The sequence below is a fragment of the Chionomys nivalis genome, chromosome 12 (genome assembly GCF_950005125.1).
Source record: "Chionomys nivalis chromosome 12, mChiNiv1.1, whole genome shotgun sequence".
In the NCBI taxonomy this organism is placed as follows: domain Eukaryota; kingdom Metazoa; phylum Chordata; class Mammalia; order Rodentia; family Cricetidae; genus Chionomys; species Chionomys nivalis.
In genome coordinates, this window is record NC_080097.1 from 60467040 (window position 1) to 60492631 (window position 25592).

A 25592-nucleotide genomic window follows, 5' to 3' on the forward strand; every position below is an offset into this window, starting at 1 on the left:
TTCCTTGTTTTCTGAAAATAGTGTCTTACAAATTCTTGGATCCCATAAAATTTATCAAAGGAAATAGAAGGGACTGGAGAGATGAATCAGAGGTTAAGAGCACTGGCTGCTCTTGTAGAGGACCCAGGTTTGTTCTTAGACACATGGTGGCTCATGACCATCTGTAAATCCAGGGGTTTCAGTGCCCCCTTCACACTCAGTGAGCATACATACTTGCAGGCATAACACTTATACACATGAAATAATGAGTCTATTTTTCTTTCATTTTTTGAGGTTATAATTACATCATTTCTCCCTTCCCTTTTCTCTCTCTGAATCTCCCATATACCCTTCCTTGCTCTCTTTCAAATTCATGGCCTCGCCGGGCGGTGGTGGCACACACCTTTTATCCCAGCATTCGGGTGACAGAGGCAGGCGGATCTCTGTGAGTTCAAAGCCAGCCTGGTCTATAAGAGCTAGTTCCAGGACAGGCTCCAAAGCCACAGAGACACCCTGTTTCAGAAAAAAAATAAATTCATGACCTCTTCTCTCATAAATTGTTGTTACATGCATTTATGTATGTATGTGTGTGGATAAAAATAGAAGGAACAAATCTTAGCTGAGTGGTGGTGGCTCACACCTTAATCCCTGCACTCAGGAGGCAGAGGCAAGCCAATCTCTGTGAGTTCAAGATCAGCCTGGTCTATAGAGTAAGTTCTGGGACAGCTAGGGCTACACAAAGAAACCCTGTCTCAAAAAACATACATACATACAACAAACAAACATACATATACATATTGTATGTATGTATAAAAGTTCCAGTGACAACACAGATGTGATGGTGCATGCCTTTAATCCCAGCATCAGAAAGTAGAGGCTGGAAGTCTCTCTGAGTTCAGGGCCTACACTAGTTCCATTGTTAGGATCAAAGGCATGCACCACCACAGCCCAATGAGAGACCCAGGTTTTTGTTTTTGTTTTGTTTGTTTTTTTCAAGATAGGGTTTCTCAGTGTCTTAGCCCCGACTGTCCTGGAACTCAATTTATAGACCAGACTGGCCTTGAACTCACAGGGATCCCCCTGCTTCTGCCTCCTGAAAGAGACCCTGTTTTAATGAATAATGTAGAAGAGGGAAATGATTCCCAACTAACCTCTTGACTCCACATGCAGCCTCACACAGGTACATACATATGTGCATGGAACCCACCCCTCACACATACATGAAGAAACAGAGAACAAAGTCTTTTAAATCAACAAATATTTATGAAGTACCCCTTTTTTACTATCATTACACTGTAATTAAGAAGTACTTGTGCTGGGCAGTGGTGGTGCACACCTTTAATCCTAGGCAGGTGGGTCTCTGTGAGTTCGAGAGTTCGAGGCTAGCCTGGACTACAAGAGCTAGTTCCAGAACAAAGCCACAGAGAAACCCTGGGGGGAGGGGGCAGGGAGAAAGTACTTATATAGTGGGTTTTGTTTTTTGTTTTTGTTTTTTTGTTTTTTGTTTTTAAAGATTTATTCACTATATATGCTGTATTATTTTTGTTTTGTTTTTGTTTTTCGAGACAGGGTTTCTCTGTGGTTTTGGATCCTGTCCTGGAACTAGCTCTTGTAGACCAGGCTGGTCTCGAACTCACAGAGATCTGCCTGCCTCTGCCTCCCAAGTGCTGGGATTAAAGGCGTGTGCCACCACCGCCCGGCTAACCTAATTATTATTATTCTGAGTGATAAAGGTATTGTCAAAACCTATCATCCCATCACTAAATGTTTTAACATCAGATGGGATGTTAACCCTTTGAATTAAGAAAAAAAAAAGCTTGAGATGTGGTACCGCCAGTGACTGCTACCTCTACCTGTGTTTCCTACATAGTCTTATCTAGATTTGCAACATCAGCCAAGCCAGACCCCACAGAGCTCACACTGTCCCTGAGGTGGGTATTATTAGCAACACTTACAGAAGATGGAAGAAATTTGTGAATTTGGCTGCTCACAATTTGTAAAAGGTCTGAGATTCCTGGATTCCCCTTTTTTTTTTAACCCCATCCAGGATCTTGCCTTACCTTCTGAGCAGGGGATCACTGTGTAAAAGGGAACTTTTAAAGTAATAGATAAGCATCACTTCAGCATGCATTGTTTTGGCAGTAAGTTTAGGATTTTAAACAGCACGGAGACAGTTCCGTTCCTATCTAAAAGCCCTGATCACACACCTTTAATCCCAGAACTCTGGAGTCAGAGGCAGGCTGGTCTCTGAGTTCAGGGTGCGCGCGTACATACATACACACTCCTTCCTCCAGAACTTACAGACAAGTTCTGAGAAGCTGTTCTGGTGCTACAATTCTGTCTGCCATCAGGGAGAGGAGTTAAGTGCATGTTGATTGGCAAATGATCTTGTCCAGTCTCTTCAGTGTTGCGTTGCTATTACGGAGTGGGGTGCTTTTTGTTTGTTGTTGCTGTTTTGTGACGGGCTAGTCTCAAACCTTTAACAATCCTCCTGTACCTGTCTCTCAAGTCCTGGGGTTGTAGTTTTGAACCACCGAGTCTGGCAGGAATGCATCTTTTGTTCAGGTCTGCTTCCGACTTGATAGTTAATCTGTGAAGATTCCCATCATTACTGACTTTGGGTGTCTCCCAGTTTCATTGTGCTCAGCTAATCTCACCCTCCCTTGTCCAAGTGACACCTATCACCTCCAGTGTCTTGTCTGCTTCAGAAGCCTTCCAGCTTTAGCAGTGCAAGGCCTCTAGGCCTTAAGAGTTGTAGGCAATTTCAGGGCCAAGCAGCCTTGTTAAAGACTGGGAACACGCATCTGTTATCCCTCCGACACCCATCCTTTTCTCTTTTGGAGAAGGAGCTCTCCCAGGTTTATCCACTTTCCTCTGCCATTCATTTGAAACAGACAGGTTACCTGTAGTCACTGTGGGGGTGAGCAGCATCAGAGCTCTCTAGCTTGGAGAGTGATGGGCACATTAAGAAAAAAAATGTGTCTCGATGTTCTGAGGGCAGAATAGAAACTTTGGTCATCTTTTAAAAATCTTTCCACTTTGGCTTTATCTTTTTTCTTTTAATCATTTCTCATTCCCAACTCTGTTGTTTGACTTCACTTAATCTGCCTTCAATCAGGCAGCTGTAACTGTGTGTTCTCCACCTGGCCCCTTCTTTGCCCTCTGGGAAGTCTGGGAGAAAGCACCCTGGCCCCGTTAGCACTAGACGTTTCTCTGTAGCTGTGGTAACCTGAGAAAAGAAGGGAAAAGGCCTAGCTTCTCGCCAGTTGACTCCCCGTGGCCTGCCAGAGGATAAGAACCTTGCTCACTCAGCTCCCTCCCTCTTTCCCCTCCCCTGCTGCATCAGGGCCCTCCCCCATCCGCACACACGGGCTGCTGGGTAAGTGGCAAGATGGCTCCCCTGCATGTCTCCGGCTGATCGCTGCCGCTTCGCCAATACAATAGAACCAGCTACTACCAGCAGCCTGGCCCTCTTCTCCTCTTCTTCCAGAGAGACCCATCCGGCTGAACTCGGGGTTTGCCGTGAGGACTTAAACGCTTATCTCTTAAAAGCCAGATCTATTTTAGCCTCCCCGCTCCACCACCACCACCTCCCCTTCCATTTACCATTTTTTTTGATCCCCAGTTGCTGCATCTTGATTTTCTCTCTCTGGATCGGGTGGCTGGGAAGCGGTGGTGGGATCTCGGGGCAAGGAAGGTGGTTTGTTTGGTTTGGAGTTTTGTTTTTTGTTTTAATTTTTTTAGGATTTTTTTGTTTGGTTTTTGTTATTTCTTCCATTCCAGAAAGGGATAAACAGCACTTCCAGGGGGAGAAAAAAAATCATGTTATCAGACAGCAAAGAAGGGTGAGAGCCTCGCATCCCCATGTGTCCTTCCCCACCTCCAGCCCGCCTGCCTCCCTAGCTTCCTCATGGCTTTCACTGTCTTTCATTTTGATCTGTTTTCAGGCATTCCGCTTTCTCCCTTTGTCCTTCCTGCTTGGTTTCTAATTGGCCCCAGTTGCCCTCTCCAAGAAATAGGTCGTTTGTTTTGGTTTGGCTTTTGATAAGCCTTTCTTCAAGATTTAAGCGGACAAATCACGTGTTTCTGTGGGGGCCTGTTAGCTGGGGGCCCAATCCTGACTTCCCCTTCCCCCTCAGTTTTGCATCTCTCCCTGCCTACCCTAGGGAGGCTTTTCTGACCCCTTGTATGTCAGATAGCCTGTTGGGAATTCTGGATTTTCCGATACTAGTTACTGACCTGGGGAGGCTTGGTTTTCCTTCTCTGTCACTTGGGCCCCTGACCATCCTGATTTGATTTTTGTTTTTTAAGCCTAGTAGTGGGGCAGGGGTAATTAGAAGTTAGGGATGGTGACGGAAAGGTAGGAAGGTATTTTATCTAATGGAATTTCTGGATTTCTTTGTCTGAAGTGGGTGCTAACTTGTGGGAGAGTGGGTTCCATGTTTGGGGGGAGGGGAGGAGATGTACTGACATGGGAGGACTGCTCTTTTTATCTCTTGGAAGTTGGAATGAGGGAGTGGGAGAGACTGGGGAAGAGTCAAATGTAAGAACAGTTTACTGTGAGCAGGTAAAATTGGCCTGACTCTTCCAGCTTCCATACTTGCTCAGCAGTTTCAGGGTTCCCAGGGTTTGTATTTCCCAACCCTGCACTCTCCTTGTAGCCCCTCGCCCTTCTCTGTACCTGGTGTCTCCAGATCTGTGGACTATGAGGCACTTGCTTATTAGATCGTTGATTTAACACAAGGCCAGGATCATTTGCTACAGCCATGCCGTTGTAATAAAGGAACCAGGTTTCCTTTACATTCTTATGTAAAGGTGCCTGTGACTAGGGAATAGGGAGACCACAGGCCGATGGACAAGTCGAAGTAACTTTTGAAGGACTTTTTAAAGGAAGATGTTTGTTTTGGGCAAGAGAACTGTGGAGTTAGTACCTGAGAACTCTTGGGTCCTGGGTGTCCACATGAAGAGAGCAGTGTTGTCCCATCCGGGTACTAGGTGGCCATGATCGGTCACTGTAATCTGTGCTTTTTCCCCAAGGGAAACATTCCCACTTTCCTGTGCTGGCCAAGTTCTAGGGTGATCTAAAAGGCAGCTATTACAATCCCACCCAAGTAAGGAGACACTGAGATTTTATAGCCAAAGCTAACATCTTGCTCTCTCTTCCCCTTCATTCTCTCCTGCCCTTTCCTTCAACCTCTTTCATCCTGTCAGTGAAGAGAAGGAGGAAGTGACCATGGACACAAGTGAAAACAGACCTGAAAATGAGGTTCCAGAGCCTCCTGTGCCTATTGCAGACCAAGTCAGCAATGATGACCGCCCAGAGGGCAGTGCTGAAGAAGAGGAGAAGAAAGAGGTAACTAGCCAAGCCACCTGATGGGGTGGGTGGGCAGAACGTGGGCCTAGGGAGACTAGAGCATCCTAGTGGTCCCTCTTACACAGTGGGATGACTTGAGAGGGGACAAGGCAGGGCCTTGGATCAGGAGAATTCGCTGGTTTAGCAAGGGATACCCCTTGTGATGGGGACAGGGCTGTTTGATTTCCTTTCCCTACATGGGAAGTAGTGCAGACCAGACTCATAATTTGCAGATCTGTTAATGGTCCTTTTTTCTGAAGCCCAGGCACAGTTTTTCCTGCTGCTGAAGCTCACGTGAAGCTAACTCCTTGAGCTTTCCCTCCCTTTTAAAGGCTTGATGGCACTCAACGCCACCTAGTGGCCTTTGGTGGCTCTTACCAGATCAACCATGCGGAGGAATTTTTTGTTGCTCTTCTGCCCCCCAGTGGTCTCATTACAGAGGTACACTTCTTATAAGCCAGCACTGGGGTGATCCATAAGGCTCCTCTGTCTCCTTTTTTTGTGTGTGTATATTACCTTTTTTCCTGTACCCAATTCAAGAGGTTTCCCACATTGGAGCCAGCGAAGTCTTCTTGGCTCTTAAAGAGATAGAATTAGCTGGGTTTGGGAGTGGTATTATTGTAGGGTGGGAGGGGCTGTTGTGTGTGTAGCCTTTCTCTGGTGTGTGTTGCGGGGGTGGGGGCCGGTGAAAGTGATTTGATGTGCAGAATATTATTTATTACAAGGTCCTTCTTCCCCGTAAAACTTTGTCCAAGTACCTCATGTACGGTAATCCGCCCGTAAAATATAACCCTGCCCAACTGGCCAATCGCTGATGCCGCCTCTACCTCTGGACCCACCCGCTGCTACTGAGCCGCCCAATCAGAGCCGAGTCTGCTATCCAGGTGTCTTGGCCAGAGGGGGCATGTGTATGGGCTCCTGTGATGGGCCCCTCTGCCTCCCTGTCTTGCTTACATCAGGGGGCTAAGAAGAGCACTGTTGTGGAGAGACTCGTATTGAGAAAACAAAAGCATTTGGAAAGGGGTGGACTTGAATCATCTCCCTACTTGGGACACCCCAAGAAGAGTTTGTGCCAGTGCTGGGGCGCCTGCCCACATGCCCTTACCTATCAAAGACTGTGGGTTGCCTTGTTTGCGACAGACTGTTGGGTTCCCATCTAGGGACCAAGAAACCTAAGAGAGTCCGTGTTGTGATCACAGTGCCGTGCTGTAAACACTGAGTGGGACTCATGGCTTAAGCTGTGCCGACTAGGAACCCTGCAGAGAAGTCTAGGGTCTGTACCCCAGGGATTTAAAGCTGATGACAGCCCAACCCATGTGTCACCACTTGCTCATCAAATGGACTTTCTTATGGTCCCTGTTGTCCCTGGCGAAGAGCAACAGCATGTTGGTTGCTCCAACTTCTCTATCCCTGGAGGCAGGGACTCATTCATCCACCTGCCTGGAACCACTGTCTCAGCTGGAGTCCCTGAGGAGATGCCAACCACAACCCAGAAGACACATATTCCGATCTTTCTGCCGAATGTGTTCCAGGTCCTGGGGAAGTTCATCTACTACCTTCCCGGGCTACCTTCATCAGAGGCTCCATGATCCTCCTCGGTGAAAGGACCCCTCCCCAGTTACATTCAGAGGAGGAAGGGACTTTGGAGTCATCACCTGGATTCCAAGTATTGGGTGGTGGTATTTGCTGCAGCTTGCCACTGGTGGACTAGGGTCCTGCCTGCCTCATAAAAGGCAAGGAGCATTCCTGCTACTCACAGGCCATCTCATCAGGGACTGCAAGATGATGCCCTACAGGGCCAGGACTGATGTTCTGTCCCCATTCCCCCCTCTGCCCCTCGCTGAGTCTGGCCATCGCCAGTGAACTGTCTTGACATCTTGGAAACTGGGCAGCGTCCCCCCACACGTTTCCCTCCCGCCTCCCCTGCGCCCCTGGGAGGACTCTGGCAATGCCGCGCTGACTACCACGCCGTGCGCCCACCTTTTTTGCCAACCCAACCCCCCACCAATTGCACAACGCCTAGCAGGGAGGGCTCATTCTGATTGGACCGGCGGTTGACTAGATACAGTACACAGTGAGGTGCGATTGGCTGAACTGAAGATCCCAGGTGTGAGATGGTACCTGGAACATTTGTCATATCCTAGTTTATCCTTTATTTTCTACTTCCTCTTTTCTCTGTTATTTTCATTTCTTTATTTCTCTGATTTTTTTTTGTTGGGTTTATTTATTTGGTTCGTGTTTTTATTGTTTTAATTGACTCCCCCCCCTTTTCTCACTAACTTACCCATCATGAGCAACCCAGCTAGGGGTCAGGCTGGTCCTTAACAGAGACCAAGGAGACTTGGTTAGATGACACAGGCGGGGCTGAGGGGGGTGGGGGAAGGATAAGAGGGTTCTGCCCTACCCTTTAGAAGGGTGGGTGGTAGGGAGGGTAGTCTTAGTTTTTCCAGAAATAAGCACCTAAATCTAAAAGTGTGTTGTCGTCGCCCCCCCCCCCCCCAATACTTTGTTCTGTCTGTATTATTACTCCCACTGAGTGTCTGGGAAGAGACTTGCCCAGATCTGTCTCTTGGGTTGATTTTGGTTTTGACCCTTGGCCAGAGCCCCTGAGGTTTGAACCCTATTTGAAGGGTAGCGTTAAGGCTCTGCTGGAGTAAGGGTGGTGGCTAGAGGTGCTGAGACTTCCCCTGGGGCTGCCTGCCCTTTACCAAAACCTCCTTACCCAGGAGATAGTTTTCAGTTCTCTGCTAGCTGTTGACTCTGGAGCTTCATCTTCCATGAATCTACTGTAGTGCTCTCCATGATGGGGTTGGTCTGGGTGTTTTGCAAGCACCCCACATCCTGTTAAGATGTCAGACTGTGCGTCTGGGAGTAAAGGAAAGTTTAAGTTGCCATCTCAAGAGCTGATTCTTTCGTATCTTTCACATTAGCAAGAAAGGACCTGAGAGGACCCAGGTACACCAGGTCTGGGTGTAGCTCATTGAGTTTTGATCTCCTCATCCCTTAGATCCAGTTGAAGAGGGAGAAAGCTGGGCATGGTGGCTCATGCCTGTAATCCCAGCGCTTGGGAGGCTGCGGCAGGAGGACTGCCACAAGTTTGAAGCCAGCCTAGGCTACGTAGTGAGACTCTGTCTCAAAAAAAAAAAAAAAGGGTGAATTAGGCAGCTGGGAGGTTGACTTCCTCTTCTAGCTTATTTCTGGTAAAGCTAATACGCTGGTGTGAGGTGAAGTAGACGAGTTTCCCTGTAATGTTTGGTTTTAAGTTTTCCTCTAACTCGCATTGATTCTGCTTCGTTTTTTGCCGTTTGCTGCTTCTGTTTTGGTCTCTATCTGTTGGTGTCTCTTTCTCTCTGTCTCTGTGTGTCTTTGGCATTTATGCTAAAATTGCCCATTTAACCTCCTCCCCCCTCTCTGTGGGGTATCTCTCTCTCTCTTCCTTATCTTCTCCATACAGAGTTCGATGCCCAAATCCTTCAAGAGGAAAATCTCCGTTGTCTGTAAGTCTAGCTCCAAATCCCTGGCAAAAGTTATAAAAACTACTCACAGACTAATAGAATCCCAGTTCTTCCCAATAGCGTTCTTGGTAGGGGGCAGTTCTCCCCTATCCCCTCCACCTAGTGAGTCTTTGCCTCCCCTACACATGTAGGTTTCTTTTTCCCCCTTTGAGCCAATCCTGTTGTTTCTCCAATTACCTGTGGGTGTGGGTGTGTTACTGAAGGTTGACCCAGGACCTAGCCCGAGCTAGACAAGCAGACCACACCAATTTCCTCAGCTCCCGCCACGTTTAGGGAGAGTGCTGTGCCTCAGATGGTTTCCAATCTATGCTCTTTGTACTGATTTTTGAGACAAGGTCTTTACTACATAGACCAGGCTGGCCGCAAACTGAGTCCTGCCACATCCTCTCAGGTAGCTGGGATTATTACAGGCATGTGCTGCCACACCCAGCTCTTAGAGGAATATTGTTCTTTCAGGTATCTGACCTTGAATTTGTAGTTAGACTCCCAAAACTGCTTACCATTTTATACTTTAAATGACTGCTTCTTACAGTCATTTTAACTGTCTCCCACTGAGGAACTCAGGTGGTTGGCCTGGAATTTGCTGTATAGACCAGGCTAGTTTTGAATTCACAGATAATCCTCTACATTTTCAAGTGATGGGATTAAAGGTTTGTATCATCATGCCCGCTCACACACCTATTGCAGAACTTCATTAGATGGTCATAGAAGGTCATATATCATATAATATAGTCTTGCAGTGTACTCGTGTCGCTGGGTTCAGCCAGCCAGGTGCCCCCTTCTGCTTCTGACAGACAAATAGTTCCCATCTATGAGGAAGAAACATCATCCTTCCTTAGTTCCTTAGTGCCCTCTCCCACCCCTCCCCCCAAAAAGAGAGTATTTTCTTAACTTTAAGTGTTATGGTTTGAGCTAGCAGGGAGCCTGAGGTCATCTAACTGTTGGGTCCTATTATTTCTTGGGGACAGCAGCTACCAAGGGGGTGCAAGCCGGAAACAGTGACACAGAGGGGGGCCAGCCTGGTCGAAAGCGTCGTTGGGGAGCCAGCACCGCCACCACGCAGAAGAAACCTTCCATCAGCATCACTACCGAGTCACTCAAGGTGAGGTGGGGGGCAGGGAAGGGGGTGCGATGTGTTCAGGTGGGGATAGACATGGGCCCAGTGTAACGGGGTGGCGGGGCTGTCTGTGTCCCAGAGCCTCATCCCCGACATCAAACCCCTGGCGGGGCAGGAGGCTGTTGTGGATCTTCATGCTGACGACTCCCGGATCTCTGAGGACGAGACAGAGCGGAATGGTGACGATGGAACCCACGACAAAGGACTGAAAATATGCCGAACTGTCACTCAGGTAAAAGTACTATACCCCAGCATCAGGAGTGAGGCAGTGGGTAAGAGCAGACAGCTGAGGGTTGGGTTCAGATACAGAGCACAACCGCACCAGTTCGTTACTCTTCATTACTCTGGTTTGAGCAGCTCGCGCCTCAGTACCAAAATTGAAACTAAAGCCTCAAATAGTACTTTAACGTCTTCCCTCATGCAGAAAACAAGGTCCAGGCCAGCAGGATTGTTCAGTGAGTGGGTAAAGGGCCTACTGAGAAGCATGACCGCACTCCTTAGGACCCATGTGGTAGAGATGAATCGGCTCGGAAAGTTGTTCTGACTTCCTCGGGGGCCGTTGCCTCTGTGCGTGTGGGCACACAAGTAGTTAAATGTTGTTTGTTTTTGTTTCAGTAAAAGTTTTTTAGCCAGGCATAGTGGCACATGGCTTTATTTCCAGGAAGGCAGAGGCAAGCAGGTCTCTGAATTCAGAGCCAGCCTGATGCACATACGGATCTCTAGGGCAGCCAGGACTTCATAGACCCTGCCTTAAACCAAGAGTTGGGAGTCACCGAGAATAACGCCCCACAGTGGACGGGATGTGTGAAGTTGATGCCACTGCTGTCTCTGTGGGAGCCAGAGTCTGAAGAGAATGTGCCAGTGTGGTGACCGACCACCTCTGTTTTCTCCTGTCTGTATAGGTAGTGCCTGCAGAGGGCCAGGAGAATGGGCAGAGGGAAGAGGAAGAAGAAAAGGAGCCTGAAGCAGAACCCTCTGCACCTCCCCAGGTGTCAGTAGAGGTGGCCTTGCCTCCACCTGTGGAGCATGAAGTGAAGAAAGGTGGGTGAGGTGTTTGAATTCTCTGAGGACCACATAGGAACCATTTGGGCATTTGGCGCCTTCTGCCTTACATGTCAAAGGTTTTCTGTGCCTGGCATCTCCCAGGTACTGCTTGGAACTGGGTTTGAGTCGTCTGATGTTCAAGTCTCCACACTAAGGAGACCGGTCTGCCCTTGCAAGTTGGCACATCTGGATGGGAGAGTGGCTGCTGAGTAGAGAATGAAAGGAGGGGAGCCGTGAGCCAGCAGGACTGACTCCTGAAAACTGCTCTGCGCTCTCTTTTCAGTAACGTTAGGAGAGACCTTAACCCGGAGGTCCATTAGCCAGCAGAAGTCTGGAGTTTCCATTACAATTGATGACCCAGTCCGGACTGCCCAGGTGCCCTCCCCACCCAGGGGCAAGATCAGTAACATTGTCCATATCTCCAACTTGGTAAGTCATTGTTCCTTATTGTGGGCTCCTTTCCTTTAGGGTTATCACACTGGGTAGGAGGAGCTAGAGAGAGCCTCGGCAGTTACGAGCCTAATGCTCTCCAAGTTCTCAGCATCCATGTGTGAGTGCTGTGACTCAGGCCCGGGTCCTCTGGAAAGGAAGCCAGTGCTAATAACCACTGGTCATATCTCCAGCCCTGCTCTGGATACTTAGTGCTGGATGTATAGGTGTGCTGCCTTCCTTAAGACCTTGAAAGTTCATTTTCATTGGCAGGTTCGTCCCTTCACTTTAGGCCAGCTGAAGGAGTTACTGGGGCGGACAGGAACTTTAGTAGAAGAGGCCTTCTGGATTGACAAGATCAAATCTCATTGCTTTGTAACGGTGAGCAAAGAGGCTGACTCTTCAGTTTGTGGTGTGTACTTTTGTGAGCAGTTTGGGCACTGTAGCAAGTGGAGAGGACTAATGATACACCATGCCTCTCTGCTTCTTCCTTACCAGTACTCAACAGTAGAGGAGGCCGTTGCCACCCGCACAGCTCTTCATGGGGTCAAGTGGCCCCAGTCCAACCCCAAATTCCTTTGTGCTGACTATGCTGAGCAAGATGAGGTGAGAAACCTAAGGAAAAGGAGGGAATGGGCAAAGGCAGCCATATTGGGTGGATTCTGAGACCTTCAGCAAACCTGCAGTCACCAATACTGTGGTTTTTCCCTCTCTTTGCATCCCTGGTAACTGGACTCCTTCATTGGAAATGGTTTAACCTCTGTCTTGACTGTCCTTGTCCCTCTGCCCACAGCTGGACTATCACCGGGGACTCCTGGTTGATCGGCCTTCTGAAACGAAGACAGAGGATCAGGGAGCACCAAGGCCCCTGCACCCCCCACCTCCACCCCCAGTCCAGCCACCACCCCACCCCCGGGCAGAGCAACGGGAGCAGGAACGGGCTGTGCGGGAGCAGTGGGCAGAACGGGAACGAGAAATGGAACGTCGGGAGAGAACTCGGTCTGAGCGAGAATGGGATCGGGACAAAGTTCGAGAAGGTCCCCGCTCCCGATCACGGTCCCGTGACCGCCGCCGCAAAGAGCGTGCAAAATCTAAAGAAAAGAAGAGTGAGAAGAAAGGTACTTAGGAGGGTAGGGTGTTCGTGTCTCCTCCTGGTTAGAGGGACAGGGACCCAGGTGGGTGGGGTCGGAGGGTTTTATGCATCTGATGGTGATTTCCTCCCACACAGAAAAGGCTCAGGAGGAGCCACCTGCCAAGTTGCTGGATGACCTTTTCCGTAAGACTAAGGCAGCTCCCTGCATCTATTGGCTCCCACTGACTGAAAGCCAGGTGAGTGGTCGCCTTTGTTGAGCAGTGGCAAAGCTAGAAGTGGTTGCTATGCCCAGGAGATGAGTAGGCCCTGGCATTGATGTGGGGAGGGTGGGCATGAGTGAAGCTGCAGAAAGCTGACCTTAAAAAACAGCCACCGCCGAACTCGTGAGTTTGGGGCCAGCCTAGTCCACAAGAGCTAGCTCCAGGACAGGCTCCAAAGCTACAGGGAATCCCTGTTTGGAAGAGAGAAGAGAGAGACAATATGAGGATGAAGAGAGCGAGCCACTAAGGGTGCTGTAGGGAAAGTGAAGGTGGCCACTTGTGGGTGTCAAGAAGCTGGCTGTGTTACCCACACTTCTTGGGAACTTAATTGATTAGCTGAGAAATGTATGTTTTATAAAGTCTTCTTTATACAAGTCTTTTCTGCTATCTTCAGTATCTAGAATTGCTCTCCATGAGACTTAAAGCATTCTGTTAGTGTGTGTATGTTGGAAGGGGGTGTGGTGGTGGTCATAAGACAATTTTGTGGGATTGGTTCTCCTTCTACCTTTATGGGTTTCAGGGGTGAACTCCATTGTCGGACTTTAACAAGGACTTTAATACAGTGAGCTGTCTTGCTGACCCCTTAATGTGAATTAAAATTTGGGAGAATTTTTGGGCTTAATGCTACTCAGATTTGTTTGCATCTAGACTGACGGAAGCTGGGGAAATACCAAAGAGACAGCACGTGGATGGTGCTGGCCCCACATGGATGGGGGGGTGTGCACAGCCCATCCCCCATGCCTGCTCTTTTCCTATTTAACAGCAAAACTGACAGTGCCTGAGCTAGGAATTCAGGTACTGGGGCAAGATACACAAAGTGGGACCAATTCAGACAGGACTATGATGCACTTTGTCTCTGCCCTTTCTGCCTGACTACAGATTGTTCAGAAGGAGGCAGAGCAGGCTGAACGGGCCAAGGAGCGGGAGAAGCGGCGAAAGGAACGAGAGGAAGAAGAACAGAAGGAGCGGGAGAAGGAAGCTGAGCGGGAACGGAACCGACAGCTAGAACGGGAGAAGCGAAGAGAGCACAGCAGGGAGAGAGAAAGGGACAGGGAACGAGAGAGGGATAGGGGTGACCGAGATCGGGACAGGGAACGAGACCGAGACCGAGGCAGAGAGAGGGATCGCAGAGACACCAAGCGCCACAGCAGAAGCCGGAGTCGAAGCACACCTGTACGGGACCGGGGTGGGCGCCGCTAGCTGAGAAAAACTAGGAGAGCTGCAGGTACCTGCCACTCTGCCGGGGGAGGTTAAAGGCCACAGAGGGATAGGTACAATCACCACCACCCTGGAACCAAGGGTCTCACACCATTGCTCAGTGCTGAACTGTAACTGCCACCCATCCCCACATACCAAATGGAGCAGTGGCAATCTCTCCCCAACCTATCTCTTGGAACTTAGCCCTCTCCTTTCTTCTCATTAAGTGTTGAGAGGGAAGAGCTAGGTTATGGAGGGAAGGGTTTGGCCAGAAATGGGAATAGCCAAGTGCCCCAGACCTTTTATTTTCCCTCCGTTCTGCTTTCCACCTCCCTTGGGTACTCTCGCACAGCCTCTTGGGAACAGCCGGGGCCGGGACTGGGTCACCTATGAGCTGAATCAGCCTCCTCCTGAGTCCCAGGGCCCCTGCAGTTCCCAGTCTCTGTTGCTCTGCAGCCTCTTGCCCTCTGGTTCCACTTTATATCACCTTTTCCTTTTGTTCAATTTTTATTTTTATTTTTTTTATTATTAAATGATGTGGTCTATGGAAAATAAAAATCTGACTTAGTTTTAACTAGTGTTTGAGTGCCTTTCCTTGGGGTCTGGGTGAAAGGGGTTGAATGGCTCTGAGCATGCTGGGCTTCTGCATTCTTCTGGAGCAGCCGCCAGAATCCTCATCCCCGCTTTGGCTCTATTCGACCCAAAGCTGGGAAAGTGTGTCCTATTTCCTTTGTAGGGCCCCAACAGCTGGCAGGGTCCGCTACCCAGCCCCTTGCACAATTAGGCATTTGGTCACCCTCAAGATGCTTTCCATAAGTGCCACCAGGGGGCGCAAGTACTCAAGAATAGATCCTTGCAAAGAGCTTCCCTAAAAGATTCTCTCCCCATCGATGTCGTGCCCCTGTCCCTGGCGACCTCCCCAGACCCCCGCTGCCTCTGCGTCCTTAAACTCACCCTAGCCGACTCAATTCGCTGTTGTGATCTGCATAAGAACCCGAGGCAACAGCCTCGCCGCTGCACCCCAACCCAGAGCGAGAAGCCGGGTCTCCCGCAGTGCTTTCCCCGGGCCCCACCTCACGTGTGCCTCTGCAGGTGCCGTGCTGGCCATTTGTGCTTGGGCCCTCCGCCAGGCCCTCGCAATAGCCTGGCCGTCCTGCCCGTGTGTGTACCCTGCCGCGCTACGGGCCGGCCCAGGAGCGTGCCCCACATCTGTATGCGCCCCGCAGCCCGGGAGCCGCGGGGGCGGGGACTGGCCGGGGAGGGTCGGAGAGGCAGGGCTCTCCTCTCCCGCGCGAGCCGCCTCTCCTCCGCAGGCGGAGCCTCCTTCCCCCGCCCCCTCCGTCTCGCTCCCTTGTTCTCGCCGGGGCCGCTCAGACCTGCAGCAGAGCCGCGGCGCCGGCTTGGATCTGCTTGGAGCTGCGCCCCCGGGAGCCAGCAACGGAGGCGGGCGGGGTACTGCTCGCAGTCCCGAGCCCCTCGGCAGTACCAGGTAAGGGCGCCTGCCCGGGTCTGGAATCCTGGCGGGGGCAGCGGGGGGCCCGCAGCTTGCAGTGCGCTCTGGCTGCGAGCCGTAGCGGCTCGGTTCTCCCGCGCTCTGCTCTCTCCCTTCCCACACACCTCTCCTTTTTGCTTCTCCTGATTTCTCTTCACCCTTCCGTCTCTCTGCCCCTTTTCTCTCCCTCTTGTCCTGTCTCTTCCCATCTCTTCTGCCTTTTTCTTCCTCTGCCTTTCTCTTTTCCCTTTCCCGCTCTCCTGTCCTCTCCTCTCCTCTTCTCCTGCTATCCTGTTTCCTACTCCTCTGGTTCCCTCCTTCTCTCTTCGTCCCGCCTGCCTCCCTGGTCCCCTGCTGCCCTCTGGCTTCTTTTCTCTTGGGAACAAACGGCCTGTCAGGTGTGTGTCTGCTCTAGGCGAGGAGGAGGGGCACCTGACCGTGGGCCCCTTCAAGAGGAGGGAGAGAATGGGAAGGGTCCTCTCTTTCTAGCTCCTTTCCCGCAGCCCCTCCCTCCCTCTACTGCTCCTGGTAGCTTACTCTACCAGAATGAAGTTCCCGAGGCCTGATCTCACACACACACACACACACACACTCATAACCTGAACACTCCTCTGCCCCTTCCAGTTCCCATGCCTAGTACCTAGGACTCCTTGCTTGCTACCTCTCAGATACCAAGGCTGCTTCCTTTGCGTCTCTCTCTCTCTCTCTCTCTCTCTCTCTCTCTCTCTCTCTCTCTCTCTCTCTCTCTCTCTCTCTCTCCTGTCTTTCCCATCTGGTCTCCCCGTCTGCCTGATCATCCCTGTTTCTGGATCCAGAGCCCTGAGCCCACTGTCGCTGGCCCCTGGGTCAGCCTCCACCTCACCTCTCAGTCTCCTTGCCTGCAGCCCTGCTCCCAATCCTTCCAATTCTGCCCCACTCTGCTCCGTTAGACCAGTTCCCCCTAAAGACTGCAGCTGGCAGAGTGGGCTGGGGACAGTCTGGATAGGTGGGGTTGGGGGTGGGGGGTCTAAGTCCCAGCCTGACTTGGGCGCACTCCTTATCGTTCAGCCTGACCCTGTGGGTAAGGAAGGCTACGTGTCAATGAATACAACCTCTTAATTTTAAACCCTTTCTCTGTTAGCCCACCTACCTTCTCTAGTACCCTAGTTGTGTGCCCAAGGTAGAAGGACAGGACAGGATTTGAAATTCCAAGTCCTTTAGCATCCATCCCCTCTGCTTTTTCCTCCCCAGCTTTCAAGAGGTTTATGGGCTTGGAGGGCTGGAGGTGAATCCAGGCAGAGCTAGGTGAAAGGATCCGGTTGTCTGTCTTGGGCTGGGTTCTGGGCAGTGGATGTCTGGTTTCTCAGAGATCTGGGCTTCAGTATCTAATTTGGGAGAGGAGTAGGATTTAGACTTCCTTGATCCTGAGCAGCTACCTGTCCTACAGGTGTGGATCCATGGGGTAGCCTCAACGCATCTTCCCCACCCAGCTCATGGGCCACCTGGCCCTGCCCAGCCGCAGCACCTGGGGCCAGTGAACAAGAGCCCTGGCTGGATTCCAAACATGTGGGGCCTCGTGAGGCTCCTGTTGGCCTGGCTGGGTGGCTGGGGCTGCATGGGGCGCCTGGCAGCTCCAGTCCCAGCCTGGGCAGGGTCCCGGGGACACACAGGTCCTGCACCACTGCGGACCCGGAGGAGCTGGGTCTGGAACCAGTTCTTTGTCATTGAGGAATATTCTGGTCCCGAGCCTGTCCTTATCGGCAAGGTAAGGGTCAGCCCTTCCCATGTGTACGGTGGCTGGTCTGTCAGGCCCTGCTCTGTACCTTCATCACTCTGCCATGACCTTGGTCCCCTAGCCTTCCTAACACTCAACCCAAACCTAGACTCTAACCCGTGGCTCTGCACTCAGAGATTCCTGCCGTTTTCTCTGACTCTTACAGCTGCACTCAGATGTTGACCGGGGTGAGGGCCGCACCAAGTACCTGCTGACTGGGGAGGGGGCAGGCACTGTATTTGTGATTGATGAGGCCACAGGCAACATCCATGTGACCAAGAGCCTGGACCGCGAGGAGAAAGCACAGTATGTTCTACTGGCCCAAGCTGTGGACCGCGCCTCTAACCGCCCCCTGGAGCCCCCATCAGAGTTCATCATCAAAGTGCAAGACATCAATGACAATCCGCCTGTGTTTCCCCTTGGGCCCTATCATGCCACAGTGCCCGAGATGTCTAACGTTGGTGAGCACCGCAGCTCTGAATGGCCTAGGTTTCCTGGAGCTCTTTCGCCCCCTCTTGCCCTGTTGTCCACCCTAGAACTCCTTTAACTCAGCCTTCTTCACTCTACTCTTCTTTCCTGGCCTTGCTGCTGCTGAATGGGCTACGGGGAATCTCCCACAGGGACGTCCGTAATCCAGGTGACTGCCCACGATGCTGATGATCCCAGTTACGGGAACAGCGCCAAACTCGTCTACACTGTGCTGGATGGATTGCCTTTCTTCTCTGTGGACCCCCAGACTGGTGAGAATGGACCCAGGAACCTTGTGGGGCAGCCATGGGGACAAACACCCCTGACCCAGTGTCTCTCCCTTAGGAGTGATTCGTACAGCCATCCCCAACATGGACCGGGAGACCCAAGAGGAGTTCTTGGTGGTGATCCAAGCCAAGGATATGGGTGGCCACATGGGGGGGCTGTCAGGCAGTACTACAGTAACAGTCACCCTCAGTGATGTCAACGACAACCCCCCCAAGTTCCCTCAGAGTAAGAGGGCCATTCTGTGCCCAGACAATCCTTTGATTGCCCTGCCCCTCCAGCTTCCAGAGAAGCCATCGTCCCCAGTCCCACCCCAGCCAGACCCTGGAAGGACTTGCTGGGGGAGGTCAGGAGGGCTAGCGAATCTCTAAGAACATATCTTCCTCCTTGTTCCTCTAAGGTCTATACCAGTTCTCTGTGGTGGAGACAGCTGGACCTGGAACCCTGGTGGGCCGGCTTAAGGCCCAGGACCCAGACCTAGGGGACAATGCCCTAATGGCTTACAGCATCCTGGATGGGGAAGGATCAGAGGCCTTCAGCATCAGCACAGACTCCCAGGGTCAGGACGGGCTCCTTACTGTCCGGAAGGTTAGCCTTCCATCTGTTGATACCCGCAGACTCGGCTGGGGGCAGAAAGCTCATTGGTAGGAGCTTGCCTAGCATGCCCCAGAGGCCAAGATTTCATCCCCAGTACCAAGAAACAAACAAAACAAAAGACCTGCACTGCAGGCTCAGTTTCCCCTCGCTCCTCCCCCACCCACTGGCCAACTTTTAACTAGTTTTCCTGGGTCGTTACTTAGGACCCCTGTGTTAGAGCATGGAGGTCATACTGATGGTACCTTTTAGATGAGGCTCTGAAAGCTAGAAGGGAAAGTGAGTGTCTCAAGGTTACTTAACAAGTCTACAGTGGGGCTTAGAGCCGCTCTGCAGTGTTCTCCCACTGTGACCTCTGAGGCCACACCTCTCCAGGGCACTAGATGCACAGGGTGAAGCGACTCTGCCTCTGTGAGGTGGGCCCACCCCAGTTCCCAGTGCGTCATTCTCTGTCTCCCCTCATCACAGCCCCTGGACTTCGAGACCCGCCGCTCTTACACCTTCCGCGTAGAAGCCACCAACACACTCATCGACCCAGCCTACCTGCGGCGGGGTCCCTTCAAGGACGTGGCCTCGGTGCGAGTGGCTGTGCAGGATGCCCCAGAGCCACCTGTCTTCACCCAGGCCACCTACCACCTGATAGTACCTGAGAACAAAGCTCCCGGCACCCTGGTGGGCCGGGTCTCAGCCAGTGACCTGGACTCCCCCGCCAGCCCAATCAGGTTAGCTGGACCGCGAGCTGGGGAGGGACAAGGCTTCCGGAAAGGACCACGGAGGTGGCTAGTCCCGGGATGTGGCATCTTTACGGCAAATCATATCCCTTAGCGAAGGTCTCACTTCCTGTGCCAGCTTGCTGCTGGTCGGCAGGCCTGGGTGCTAGGGGAAAGCTGGAGGCCTCAGTGACCACAGCCCTGCTCTCCACCCACTTCTTTGGAGTGGCGCCTCCTAGTGGCAGTACAAGCAAATGGCATCTCATTTGATGAATGGATCTCTGTTGAGCAGGCGCTTCACCTTTTGCCCAGTCCGTGGCATTTAGTTCCCACAATGTCCCTATAAAGTAGGTATCGTCACCAGTTGTCTTAGAGGCCATGTGAGTGACAGTGGATTTCCAGATTTGGCATGGTCTCCCTCGTGAACCTGCTTCTACCCTCCAGACTAGCATCCCTGACACAGCCCCGTTGGGCAGGGGTGCTGATGTCATTCCCATTTTGCAGTTGATTAAAGAAGGTCAAATGGTTTCCCCAAGGTCACACAGCTAGTCTGAGGCAGACCAGGGATGAAACACAGGTAGTGTTACTCCTTGTCTACCACGCCTATCCAGTCCAGTCCCCCCAACTCTTAGGGCCTCCCAGGGAACTCCAGCCTGACCGATGGCACTGATTGGCTGGTACAGCTCAGCTCAACCAGATCAGCAGAGGGGAGAGAAGGGGAAGGGGAAAGGCGGCCACCCCCAGATCAGTCCCATTTCCCCTAGATACTCCATCCTCCCCTACTCGGATCCAGAGCGTTGCTTCTCCATTGAGCCCGAAGATGGCACTATCCGAACAGCTGTGCTCCTGGACCGCGAGGCTCGTGTCTGGCACAACCTTACCGTGCTGGCCACAGAGCTGGGTGAGGAGTCCTGGGCCCTGAGGAGCCAGCATTGTTCTGGCAGAGAGCCATCCCTGAATGTGGGTGGGGAAGGGTAGTGACAGCCGTGGCACCCTCGTCTGCTCAGTTCCTGACCCCTGGCCTGGAGCCTCATGAAATGGGCACCCTCAGACTGGCATAGAGGTCTACTTACACAGTCTCCCTACCTGACACTCTGCCTCACTGATTTGCTCAACCCCAGAACTAGACCTCCCAGCCTGTGTGCTAACACGCTGCTCAGAAAGGGACTATGTGGGAGTGTGTCAGCAACCCCCAAAAGGGAGCCCTTCTAGGAAGTTTGCAGGGACTTGCCCCCACACACTGACGTAGGGGAAGCATGCTGGCCCCATGTGTGCAGCCTCTCTGGTGCCCCCCACTACCGTCAGCAGCACCTGATTCAGGTCTCTGCCCTGGGGAGACAGGAAAACCTCTCAGCCTTCTGTAAGTAGCACCTTATACCCCATTGCTTGCGTTCCCGCTGTTTCTGAATTTACATCAGCATTATGAGTGTATATATCGATGTCAGCACATGTCAACAGAGCTGTCTGTATATGTACATAGGGTCCTGTACTCAGGAATGGATGTAATTCATATGTGTGAAGTATACAGCTGTGTGGCACATACCTGTGATCTCAGCACTAGGGAGGCTAAGGCAGGACAGTCATTTCAAGAGCAACCTACCTGAAGTGCACGAGACCCTTAAATATGAATATATATATATTTATATATATGTACATATACACACATGTACTTGAGACCACATGTCTATAATGATATATGTGCTCACACTTTAGTGTTTGCATAGAATTATATTATTATGTTTATGGTATTTGTGCATGTGATTGAATGTGTATAGTGGTGTACACAAGTAGCTATAGATAATACTTTGTATACATGAGTAATTGTGGGTGGAACAGTTATTGCTTATTGTCCATTAGGTACTATTTTAAGTACCAAAAACGGGTTGACTCATTCAATCATCACAATTTGATTAGGGAGATATGATTAGTGCCCTGTTCCCAAGTGAGGAAACTCATCTAAACAGAAGTTAACTGACTTTCCAAACTCACATAGAACCTCAATGGCCAGTCAGTTTGCAGGGTGAACTGTTATCTCCTCTGACTTCCTGCTTTTCACGAGTGTTGAATATATGTACTTGCACTTGTTCGTCTGTGCGGCTGTGGTCTCTCCGGCAGTAGTATCTGTAGCTGCATGCGTGTCTGTAGAGATGAGTTTATGTGTATGAGTGTGTATTACATACATTACTGCACTGTGTCTGGTTGCTTGTTTCTATGTAGCTCTGTGTGTCCGCTGTTTTCTCGTACTCTTGCCAAATCCGTTCTTACCCCCACCCTGGTATTGGCTAGGAGCTCATGGCTAGGAGCTTACTGCGACGACAGACTGGACCCCATATCATTCCGTGTCCTTAGGGCCAGGCAGCTCACATAGCCTGCCCTGCCCCAACCTGTGACCTCAGCCCCTTTCACTACGACCAGCCAGCTCCCCCATCCTTGAGGAAGCTCAGTTCACTCAGCATTCTCTCTCAAATGACCCTGACAAGAGAAACAAAGTAAGACGATGGTGAGGAGACACGCAGGGTGGGGCCTAAGCTCTGTACCCGTAGACCACGAAGGTCAACTCTTGGTGATACAAATTGCTGTTTGACAGCTTCCCAGACCTTTGACGGTGTGTGTGTGTGTGTGTGTGTGTGTGTGTGTGTGTGTCCATTCTGCTTGTGCATGAAAACGCAGTCTCTGGGCCAGGGTTGGATGGGGGTCAATGCCACATTCACTGTTCGTATCTGCTTTGTGTGTGTTTGATTTGTTTTTAACACCCACCTACTATATCTACAGTATGACTGTTTATATATTCCATGGTTTATATCTGCACACCTTGTGTGTGCTTTCTGCTTACTTTTCTACTTCTATTTATGCATATGCTGTGTTTATCTTGCATGAGTTGCTGTGTGTGCATCATTAGTTTTGAATATTTTTTGCATGTGTATCGTATAATATACATATCTTACTACGTGAACACATATGCATTTGTATAGTCCCACCCACTTTAACAAGGTTTGCTGCTCCCGTGTTACACGTTATCTCATGTTGTTTTGTATGCATGCTGTGTTGCATCTATGCCTCTAAACCATGTATGTTGTATGTGTATGTATGGTGTACATATGTTGGTATTCTGGCTTCAGATAGCTCTGCACAATCCTCCCGCGTGCAAGTGGCCATCCAGACCCTGGATGAAAACGACAATGCTCCCCATCTGGCTGAGCCCTATGACATGTTTGTGTGTGATTCTGCAGCCCCTGGCCAGGTAAGCAGCCGACATAGATGGGTTGTACGCCCAAGGCCTCCCGCAGCCATTCCACTGAAAGGGCTTTCCACTTCCTCTCAGTTGATTCAGGTCATCCGGGCTCTAGACAGAGACGAAGTTGGCAACAGTAGCCAAGTCTCCCTTCAAGGTCCTGTGGGCCCTGATGCCAACTTTACAGTCCGGGACAACCGAGGTGGGTGGCCTTCTGCAACCACACCCATACCTGTCTCCTTCCTCTCCCTCCCACACCCCTGCCCCACCTGTGGAACCATCTGCCCAACAGAAGGTAGGTGTGCATGTACAGTTATTTGCTCTTACATAAGCCTTGCCTGGGAGGCTGGCTGTGTGGGCTGGACCAGCCCTCCAGGAAGGTACCCCAACCACCTTTTTTTCCCCACAGATGGCTCTGCCAGCCTGTTGCTGCCTTCCCGCCCTGCTCCACCCCGCCAGGCCCCCTACTTGGTTCCTATAGAACTATGGGATTGGGGACAGCCAGCCCTGAGCAGCACTGCCACGGTCACTATCAGTGTGTGTCGCTGCCGGCCGGATGGCTCCATGGCATCCTGCTGGCCCGAGGCTCAGCTCTCACCAACTGGTCTCAGCACTGGTGCCCTGCTTGCCATTGTCACCTGTATGGGCACCCTACTTGGTGAGTGAGGCCACTGTGGGACAAGGTGTGGTATCTAGGCCTGTTCTGTGGGGAGGGAGGAAGCAGGTCTAGACATAGGATTTTCTACTGCCTGATAAGTCCAAGAGAAAACGTTTTGTCTCATATCCGTGATAGTAACCAGCCTTATATAGGTAAAGAGCTCTTCGGCGTCAAGTGTGGTGCTGGGCACATCATGAATGTTTCATTTTAATCTTTCGAACACTAAGGAGATAAAACTTTTTCCACGTAAATTCACACAAAGCAAATAAAGGGTTAAGGCAGGAATCAAAGCAACCTTTGCCAAATGTCAGATCTAGGGCTTGCAACCTCTGGCCACACCGCCTCGGCCTTCACCTGGCCCCTCACGGGAACCAGCTGGCTCGGTGGCTTGTGTGCTCTTGTGCAGCCCTGGTGGTGCTCTTCGTGGCCCTGAGGCGGCAGAAGCAGGAAGCATTGATGGTACTGGAGGAGGAGGATGTCCGTGAGAACATCATCACCTATGACGACGAGGGCGGTGGAGAGGAGGATACCGAGGCCTTTGACATCACAGCCTTGCAGAACCCAGACGGAGCTGCTCCTCCAGCAGCAGCAGGGCCGCCGGTGCGCCGCGACGTGCTTCCACGGACCCGAGCGCCACGCCAGCCCAGGCCACCGGGCCCCGCCGATGTGGCACAGTTGCTGGCGCTGCGGCTGCACGAGGCGGACGAGGACCCCAGTGTGCCTCCGTACGACTCGGTACAGGTGTATGGCTATGAGGGCCGAGGCTCCTCCTGCGGCTCGCTCAGCTCCCTGGGCTCCGGCAGCGAAGCTGGCGGTGTCCCCAACCCCTCTGAGCCAATGGATGACTGGGGCCCACTCTTCCGCACTCTGGCTGAGCTGTATGGGGCCAAAGAGCCCCCAGCCCCCTGAGGCCAGCCCTGGCCCTGTGGCTCCCGCGCTGCGGTGGGGCAGCCCACACAGGCCCTCTGAGTGAGCCCCACGGGGTCCAGGAAGGTGGGGGAAGCCCAGGGGCCCCATGTGTCTGTCCCTCCTTCCGTCCCCCGGGTACCCTCCCTTTTACCTCCCTCTCCTCAGTCGGTCTGTGTGTTTCTCCAGAGATCCCTGTCTGTGATTCTCCACTGTCGGGGGTTGGGTTTTATAACTGACCCAACCTCTGTTCTCACTGTGACTCTGTGGCTGTTTTTGTCTAGTAATTCTAATCGCTCTCAGACTGTCTCCTTTGCCCACACACATGCTCTGTCTCCTACACACATGTTCCTCCTCCCTTCTTAAGTCCCTGGCTTTTTGGTTTGTTTGTTGTTGGTTCTGTTTCTTTGTTTCCTGGTATCCATCCCAAAAGCAAGAGAATCTTCCAGCCACAGCTGCCCCACCCTTCTGCAGGAGATGCTCTGTTCCAGGTCATTGTCCGTGGACTACATAGGACTGGGGGGTGGGGGCGGATGGAGGACCACTGCTGCTCCTCCAACCCTGCTTCTAAACCAACTCTCCATTCCTCATAGACCTGCCCGCATGGTTCCATCCATCACTCATGCCTCATCCTGGCTCCGCTGGCTTCCAGCGGAAGGAAGAAGGGAGCCAGCTCACCTCCCTGGGCAAGAGCTTCAGCCCCCGCGTGGCCACCTCCCTGGAGCTCTGCCCAGCTGTCAGCCTGCCCTGGGCCTTCCAGCTCTGGGCATCGTGTTTGCTTCTTAGGCCCCAAGGGAAGGGAGAGGGGAGAGAAAGGGGAGGCAGCTGGGGAAGAGGGGAAAGGGAGGAAGGGGAGGGGCTTCCATCTCTAATTTCATAATAAACACTTTATTTTGTAAAGGAGGAGCCTGCTTCTGTTTCTGCACTCAGCCTTCTGGACAGAGTTTCCTCTGTGCTGAGGGTGGCAGCGATCTAAGCCCTCTGGTCCCAGGTCATTCCTTCTTAGAGGTACCCACTTTATCTCCGAGGAGATAGGAGTGTCAGGACCGTTCCATTGGAGGAGCAGAAGAATAATGGCTGTCCCCATGCCCACCAGCAACTCTCCAGTCCCACGTCCCAAGAAATGACCCTGTGGGACTAGCAAGAGGAAAGTGAACAAGGGACCAGATGAGTGGAAACATGAGACCAGGAAGAGGGAAAGAGGAATGTCAGTCAGAGAAGCAGGATGTGAATAGCTAAGGGATAGAATGTATCGGTGGGGTGGCAGCTAGTTGGGTCTGCCAACATCCTCAGTGCTCACTTCCTGAGGCAGAGGAGGCGTCTTCTCGGGGAACAGCACAAGTCTCAGGCCTTTTCTCCAGGAAGGTCTCAGGCTCCCGGAGTGAGTGGGTCCCGGCAGGTCTCTGTGACACTTCCTACTAACTGTGTGATGCTGGCAGCTGGAGAAGGTGACTTTCGTGGGAGAGAGAGGGACTGGGTCTCACAATGCAGCTCACCGTACAACCCT

General features: G+C 51.7%; 2 protein-coding genes across 2 annotated transcripts in view; both read left to right on the forward strand.

The window, feature by feature from the left end:
* Acin1 (apoptotic chromatin condensation inducer 1) overlaps positions 1-14561 on the forward strand; it is a 45245-nt gene extending 30684 nt beyond the window's left edge. Inside the window, 11 exon segments of the mRNA XM_057785686.1 lie at positions 5191-5332; positions 8787-8829; positions 9816-9949; positions 10044-10196; positions 10867-11005; positions 11292-11437; positions 11711-11818; positions 11936-12043; positions 12231-12555; positions 12666-12766; positions 13670-14561. Of these exon segments, the coding sequence (XP_057641669.1) occupies positions 5191-5332; positions 8787-8829; positions 9816-9949; positions 10044-10196; positions 10867-11005; positions 11292-11437; positions 11711-11818; positions 11936-12043; positions 12231-12555; positions 12666-12766; positions 13670-13990 (1720 nt within the window). The 3' untranslated portion in view covers positions 13991-14561.
* Positions 14562-15364: 803 nt separating this feature from the next.
* Positions 15365-24811, forward strand: Cdh24 (cadherin 24). The gene is made up of 13 exons (XM_057786656.1): positions 15365-15476; positions 16906-17223; positions 17399-17693; positions 17853-17972; positions 18046-18213; positions 18386-18573; positions 19048-19301; positions 20054-20190; positions 22409-22530; positions 22612-22723; positions 22931-23179; positions 23586-24576; positions 24679-24811. The coding sequence occupies exons 2-12, from the start codon at positions 17023-17025 to the stop codon at positions 24086-24088; spliced, it is 2349 nt and encodes a 782-aa protein (XP_057642639.1). The 5' UTR covers positions 15365-15476; positions 16906-17022; the 3' UTR covers positions 24089-24576; positions 24679-24811.
* The last annotated feature ends 781 nt before the right edge of the window (positions 24812-25592 follow it).